This window comes from Notamacropus eugenii, chromosome 4 (genome assembly GCF_028372415.1).
Source record: "Notamacropus eugenii isolate mMacEug1 chromosome 4, mMacEug1.pri_v2, whole genome shotgun sequence".
In the NCBI taxonomy this organism is placed as follows: Eukaryota; Metazoa; Chordata; class Mammalia; order Diprotodontia; family Macropodidae; genus Notamacropus; species Notamacropus eugenii.
Window position 1 is genome coordinate 73,708,574 of NC_092875.1, and position 7,044 is coordinate 73,715,617.

The 7,044-nt window shown below is 45.0% G+C and overlaps 1 protein-coding gene across 1 annotated transcript; it reads left to right on the top strand.

Annotated features, from left to right (window-relative positions):
- The first annotated feature begins 3,269 nt into the window (after nucleotides 1-3,269).
- Nucleotides 3,270-6,609, top strand: RPL36 (ribosomal protein L36). Its single transcript, XM_072601935.1, has 4 exons — nucleotides 3,270-3,757; nucleotides 3,935-4,037; nucleotides 6,257-6,391; nucleotides 6,470-6,609. The coding sequence occupies exons 2-4, from the start codon at nucleotides 3,945-3,947 to the stop codon at nucleotides 6,557-6,559; spliced, it is 318 nt and encodes a 105-aa protein (XP_072458036.1). The 5' UTR covers nucleotides 3,270-3,757; nucleotides 3,935-3,944; the 3' UTR covers nucleotides 6,560-6,609.
- Nucleotides 6,610-7,044: the final 435 nt, after the last annotated feature.

The following is a 7,044-nucleotide window of genomic DNA, read 5'->3' on the forward strand; positions in this document are numbered from 1 at the left end:
GGAAGGGGATAATCAGAAGCAAGTACTATTGTAGGAGGTCAGGTCAGAGGAGAGAATGGAATAGATTGAGGACAGAGGGAAATGTGGTTAATCTTTTACAACATGACTGTTATGGAAGTGCTTTGCATTGCTACACATGTATGACCTATATTGAATTGCTTGTTTTCCCAATGGGGGTGGGTGGGGAGGAAGGGAGAGAATATGGAACTCAAAGCCTTGGTAATGAATGTTAAAAGTTGTTTTAGCAAGCAACTGGAAATTAAGATATACAGGTAATGAAGGATAGAAATCTGTTTTGCCCTACAGGAAGATAGAGGGGGAAGGGGGATGGAAGAAGGCTGGGTGGTGAAAGAGAGGACAGACTGGAGGAAGGGGTGGATGGGGTGCATGCTGTCCTGGAGTGGGGTGTGGGGAGAGATGGGGAGAAAATTTTGAACTCAAATTCTTGTGGAAGTGAATGTTGAGAACTGAAAAATAAATAAATATTGTATTAAAAAGAAAACAAAAGACATTTACATGACATCTTTATTATACATTTAAAAGGAATAGCAAGTTGTACATAATAGATTTTGAATTTCAAGTCAAATTTTTGTTTATTATACTATGTTATAGAAATGCTTGTTTTATTCCATAAATTAAAAATCTAATAAATATTTTAAAAGGGGAAAAAAAACTGCTAGGAAAACTAGAAAACAATATGACAGAAACCAGGTATAGACCAACATCTCACACCATATGCCAAGATAAGGTCAAAATGCATACATGATTTACACATAAAAGGTGAAACCATAAGCAAATTAAGTGAATATGGAATAGTTTATCTGTCAGATTTATGGATAAGGGAAGAATTTAGGACCAAAGAAGATATAGAGACCATTACAAAATATAAAAGATATTTTTGATTATATAAAATTAAAAAATTTTTGCACAAACGAAACCAGTGCAACCAAAATTATAAGGAAAGCAGAAAACTGGAGGAAATTTTTTTCAACAAGTGTCTCTGATAAAGGCTGCATTTCTCAAATATATAGATAACTGAGTCAAAGTTATAAAAATAAAAGTCATTCCCCAATTTATAAATGATCAAAGGATATGAATAGGCAATTTTCAGACAAAGAAATCAAAGCTTTCTATAGTCATATGAAAAAATGCTCTAAATCACTATTGATCAGAGAAATGCAATTTAAAACAGCTCTGAGGTAACACTTCACACTGACTAATATGACAAAAAAGGAAACTGTTGGATGTTGGAGGGACGTTGAAAAACTGGGACACCAATACAGTGTTGGTGAGGTTGTGAACTGATGCAACCATTCTGGAGAGAACATTGTACACAGTAACAGCACAATTGTTCAGTGAAGAATTATGAAGGACTTAGGTATTCTTAGCAGTACAACGAACCAAGACAATCCCAAAGGACTGATGATGAAGCCTACTATCCACCTGCAGAGAAAGAACTGATATTGACTGAATACAGCCTGAAGCATGCTATTTTTCATTTTCTTTTCTTCAAGTCTTCTTGTACAAAATGACTAATATGGTAATGTTTTACATCATTGCACATGTATAACTACATCTGGTTGCTTACCATCTGAGGGAGGGAGAGGAGAAGGGGAGACAGGAGGGAGAAATAGAATTTGGAACTTAAAACTTTGAAGAAGAATGTAAAAAAAAATTTAAAAAAATAGGAATGATGATAATCATAGTGCTAACTCCCTGGGTTATAATAAGGATAATGTTTATAAAGCACTTTGCAAACTTAAAGTACTGTAAAATGCTAGCTATCGCTGCTGTTACAATCACTGCTGATCTTGGTATGTTACGAGTTACAAGAGGCAGAGAGGGATACTGCTAGCTAGCATTTATGTAGCACTTTTAAGTTTTAAAACTGTTTAATGTTTATTGCCTCGCTTAATCCTCTCAAGTTGAATTCTGTGAAGTTGGTGCTATCACATTTCACAGATGAGAAAACTGAGTTTGAAAGAGATTGTGACTGGACTGTGGTAACATAGCTAGTAAGCATTTAAGGTAGTATTCAAATTCTGTCCTTGACTTCAAGTTTCTTATTCAATCCACTGTACCACCTAGTCATCTCTAAAGTACAGCTTTGTCCGTTTAGGGTCCATGGAGGAAGCCTAGTAGACAGGGGACTCTGGAGGGCCACGGAGCTGGAGACCACCTTTATCCCACCATACCCTGTAGCCCATTTCTTCCCACTTCATGTGATGGTATTTTCTAGATGGAGAAACCAAATCCCAGGGATGGGAAGCTTCTCTGTTGTTGAGTCATATCTGACTCTTTGTGATCCCATTTGGATTTTTTTTTTTTTTGGTAAAGATACTAGAGGAGAGGTTTGCCATTTCCTTCTCTTATTTGTTTAACAAATGAGGAAATTGAGGCAAACAGGGATAAATGACTTGTCTAGGTTGACATAGATCATAAGTATCTGAGGCCATATTTGAACTCAGATTCTCCTGACTCCAGGCTTGACTCTATCCACTGTACCACATGTCTTTTTTACCCAGGATCAATAAATCTGTCAATCGATCCACAAGCATTTATTAAGCTTCTACTATATGCCAGAGCTGAGGATACAAATACAAAGAATGAAATGATTCCTACCCTCAGAGAGCTTACATTCATCCTAAGAAGACAAACAATCCGTATTCCTTGTGGTGGGATTTGGGCTGTTTCCTGCAATTCTATTGGTGTTGAGAACTCCCAAGGGAGAAAACTCCATCTACTAAGGTGGGCGGGCACCTTTTGACAGGCAGAGTTTGAGGGAGCCGACCTGCGGCAGACAGGTGAATTTCCCTGTCCAGGGTCTCCCACGTCAAAGAAGACATTCTCTGTAAGTAAATACATCTGCAGAGGATAAATAGAAAGTAATGTGATACAATGTAACAGGGAGGGCACCGGAAACCGGGAGATTAGGAAAGATTTTCTGTAGAAGGCGATCCTTCTGAAGCCAAAGGGAGGTTGTATGAGGCACAGGCACCTCTGAAGAAACAGGACCATGACTAGAAGACTGGCTGTAAAATGCATAAGCAGGTCACAGAAATACAGTAAAAACAGGTCCTAAATCTCCTCTAATAAGGTCAAAACTTTTTTCAAAAGCACCATTTGGTGTGGAAATATGTTAAACTCAACAGAGAAATCAGCAGGAAAGACTGGGAGGAGAGACTTTTTTAGGAAGCAAAAACAAACTTCCCGATCCTAAAAGGGCAAAAAAAAATATAAAAAGAGAAAAGACCTGGAGTGTTAAGAGGTGTAGAAGGGAATGGGACTGCGCAGTACGAGGCATTCACAGGATCCCGGGCAGCCCGCTAGGCCCTGGTACCAGGGAAGCGAGCGGAACCGAGGAAATCGTTGGGAGAACATGATCGGCCATGTCTCCTGAGGACCTCTGAGGAAGCACGCTACCCTTTCCCTGAGAGAGGTAAGGCTCTCGAGGCGTCCTACAACTCACAATTCAAAGGCCAACTAGTGAAATTCACAGAATCGACCAAAGCCCTGCACACCCAAGGACTCTATGCGCAGGCGCGCTGAGTTTTAGGATTCAATAGAATTAGAATTCACGACGCTACCGAGCTCCAGTAGGGGGCAGTCACCAGATCGGCTAGAGCGGCCGGCGAGTGGAGAGGGACGTTCTAGCCTTTCTCACTCGTTGCCTCTGGAGGACCCGGAAGTGGAGCCTACATATCCCAGAGTTCAGCGCTCTCTCTTCCCTTCTGCTGTGGCTGCCATTGGGGCTAAGGTAGGTGAGCAGAGGGACCTCCCGGGGAATCCGGCGCCATCCGGGGCTCAGACCGCTTCCCCACCCCATTCCCGAAGGCAGCCCGAAGGGACGGGGGGAAGATTCTTGGGGCCTCGGGTCCGGGGAGGCTGGTGGGTGTCCAGGAGCCCCCCACGATGACTCTGTCTCCCTCCACAGCGCCGCAGCCATGGCCATCCGATATCCCATGGCCGTGGGCCTCAACAAGGGCCACAAAGTCACCAAAAACGTTTCCAAGCCGCGACACTGCCGCCGCCGTGGGGTGAGTCCAAAACCGAGCCCGGCGAGCGCGGGATGACGGGAGTGGGGGTCAGTGGGGGGCGGCGGGACTCGGCGGCTGCGCGCACGCGCAGGGGCGCCTCGCCGCCGGGGGCCTGGGTTTACCGGGGCACGTGGCTCTGCTAGGAGCCCCCGGCCCACGGTGGGATCCCGTCTCCGCCGGGCTCCGTTTTTTATTAGTAAAGAAGCTGGCTGTGGTCAGTTCTTTCTGCGAAGGCTCCGAGGTGGAGTGGGGGGTGGGGGTCACAAAACAGGAAGTCGTCCCGTTGGCCTGAGCGTTGAGCTGAGGGAAAGAAGTGAATCCTTGTGAAAAGTTAGGACGATGCCGGGTGGTTTTAAAAGCCGGCGGAGTTTCCTTTCCTCGAGGAGAGCCACGGGCAGTTGGACCCACAGTGGCCGGTCCCACGATCCGTGGACGGACCCGCCGTCGCGGTTTGCGTGCGCCCCGAATCCGTGGCCCGGGATGCGCCGGGCCCGGGCAGCCTGGCCCGGGTTACCTCCATCATCTGGGACGTTTGTAGCACTTGCTGAAGCAGAAGGCACTGCGTCGGGAAGGGCGCGTTCACCAGCCCTCGCTGGCCTTCGAGGCGGCGGCTGTCCGCTTGTGCGCTTTGACCCTGAGGACGAGCCGCGTTGCCCGCGGTGTGCCCCCCTCCTTGCCGTCGGAGCCAGGATGGTGTCCATGGTTCAGTCAGGGGACTTCCTAGGCCAGGTCTAGGGCTTGTTGGTAATTGTCTAGGCTCTTCTGGGTGGGCTGGTGATCAAGGCAGGCGGAGTGCTTTCTTCACAACAAGCTTGTGAAATAGTGTGAATTTTGTAGAGAAGGAAACAGGCTCTGAGGTTAGGGGATCACACAAGGCTTCAAACTCGGTCAGGTGTTCTAACCATTAGACCATGCTGCTTGGCCCAGTGGGGTCGGTCTGTAGGTTAATTGCCAGGTGTTGGATTTCAATTGAACAAGCATTTACTGTGTGCTCACTGTTAGCAAGGACACAAGGACAGAAATAAAATTACCTGTCCCCTCCGGTGGCCTGATTTATTGGGAATGGGACATGTGTGCAGTATGTAAACCAGTTGTTGTGGGGGATGGGGTGGAACACTGAAGTCATGAAAGGCTTTATGTAGGGAATAGTCCCTGAGCTGTACTAATAAAGAAGCTGGCTGTTCTCAATTCTTTCTGCAAAGGCTCAGAGGTAGAGTGTTGGGGAGGGGGGTTACTTAAAATTGGAAGTTGGCCAGTTGGACTGAACATTGAATTCAGGGAAAAAAGTGAATCCGTTTGAAAAGTTAGGATGATGCCAGATTGCAATTGATTTAAAAGCCAGAGAAGTTTCTGTTTTGTCTAAGAAAGCAAGAGGGAGTTACTGGAGTTCCTTGAGCAGAGGGAGGATCAGTCACTTCTGCCTTAGGAATATGAAAATGGAATGAGAGCACTAATGGGGAACCTACTGTGATAGTCCAGACAAAAGGTGTTGATGAAGGTCTGAATTAGGGCGATCCCTACAAGTGAGAAGAGGGGACAATGGATGTAAGATGTTATGGCATAGAATTAATAAGAATTGGCAGCTGGTCAGATGGGGGGTAGTGAAGTTTAAGGGAGTCATGGGTTTCACTGGTAAAGAGAATCTTCCTGAAGGTTAAAGTCATTCCTATTGGTGTGGGGGCTCTATGAGAAATCAGGATTTGGCAGCCAAACTACCCTTTCTTTATAGGGAGGGACCTCTAGGAAGAGAAGTTGGTGTGGAATATGTTGGTGAGCACTCAAGGGTAGCCCACCTTAGAGGTGGTGTAGAGGCAGTTTGGCATAGGAAAAACCACTGAATTTTTGAGTCAATATATAACTTCAATCCCAAGTCATTTAGTTATAACATCTACAAAATAGAGATTATGGCATTTAGAACTGGAAGGGACTTTATAATCCTCTAGCCCATTTTATATTCCAGAGGAAATTAAGGTCCAAAAAGGGAAATTGTACACCAAGGTTACCCCCTAAATAACTAAGCTAGGAGTAAATATGCATTTATTTACCTTGTTGTCAACATGAATTCATTGATCATTTGTGTTCTTGGTTTTCAGGACAAAAATAAAATTCTAAGTCCCCCCCAGAGGCCAAAGTTCAGCCCCTGCCTTTCCCCAGGGAGTTAACTTTTTCTTCTCATGGTAATACTTCTGGGGCCTGATCAAACCTTTGTCTTTTAATAGCGCTTGACCAAACACACCAAGTTTGTGAGAGATATGATCCGGGAGGTGTGTGGATTTGCCCCTTATGAAAGACGGGCCATGGAATTGTTAAAAGTCTCCAAGGATAAGCGAGCCCTTAAGTTCATCAAAAAAAGGGTAAGTGTGAGTTCGCGGGGGTGAAGGAGGGTATACAGAACATCCCTCTCTCTGATGTCCTTTTTTTGCGTGTGTTAGGTGGGAACTCATATCCGGGCCAAGAGGAAGAGAGAGGAGCTCAGCAATGTCCTAGCTGCCATGAGGAAGGCTGCTGCCAAGAAGGACTAAACTGGACCCTGCCAACCTTCCCCACTTACCCAATAAAGATTTGACAAATAGGCTTGTGTTCTGGACCCAAACTTTTCATCAAACATTTTAAGGATTTGGGGAGGTATTGGGAAATACTGGGAAAGCACTGCCCAAGAGCTGGTAATAGGCACAGAGTTCTGAGCTTGGCAGTAAGTTGGATTCAAATCCTGTTTTGGCCAGGGCTTCTAAGTAAAAACCTAAGAATACACGAACACAAAAGGATGATGATTTGAGGACAGTCTTCTTTGATGCGGTCCAAAACCAAGCATTTACTCAGTGCTTATTATAGGATAGGCACTATTAAACACCAGATACAAAAAATTGTCAAAGGAGTCCATGTACCATGTGTGGTCCTTGCCACCCTCCCCAACAAAAAAAGACGCAGTGAATATGGATCAGGCTCTTATCTCCATTTTCAGGGACTCTTCAGGGAAAAAATATTTAAGTTGCCACTGGGGATCGAT

What these genes read in the sequence shown, in the direction of transcription:
- RPL36 (XM_072601935.1), top strand. Translation starts at nt 3,945, where the DNA reads ATGGCCATCCGATATCCCATGGCCGTGGGCCTCAACAAGGGCCACAAA. An exon ending in GACACTGCCGCCGCCGTGGG is followed by an intron (nt 4,038 to 6,256) that starts GTGAGTCCAAAA and finishes GTCTTTTAATAG; the next exon opens with CGCTTGACCAAACACACCAA. An exon ending in TTAAGTTCATCAAAAAAAGG is followed by an intron (nt 6,392 to 6,469) that starts GTAAGTGTGAGT and finishes TGCGTGTGTTAG; the next exon opens with GTGGGAACTCATATCCGGGC.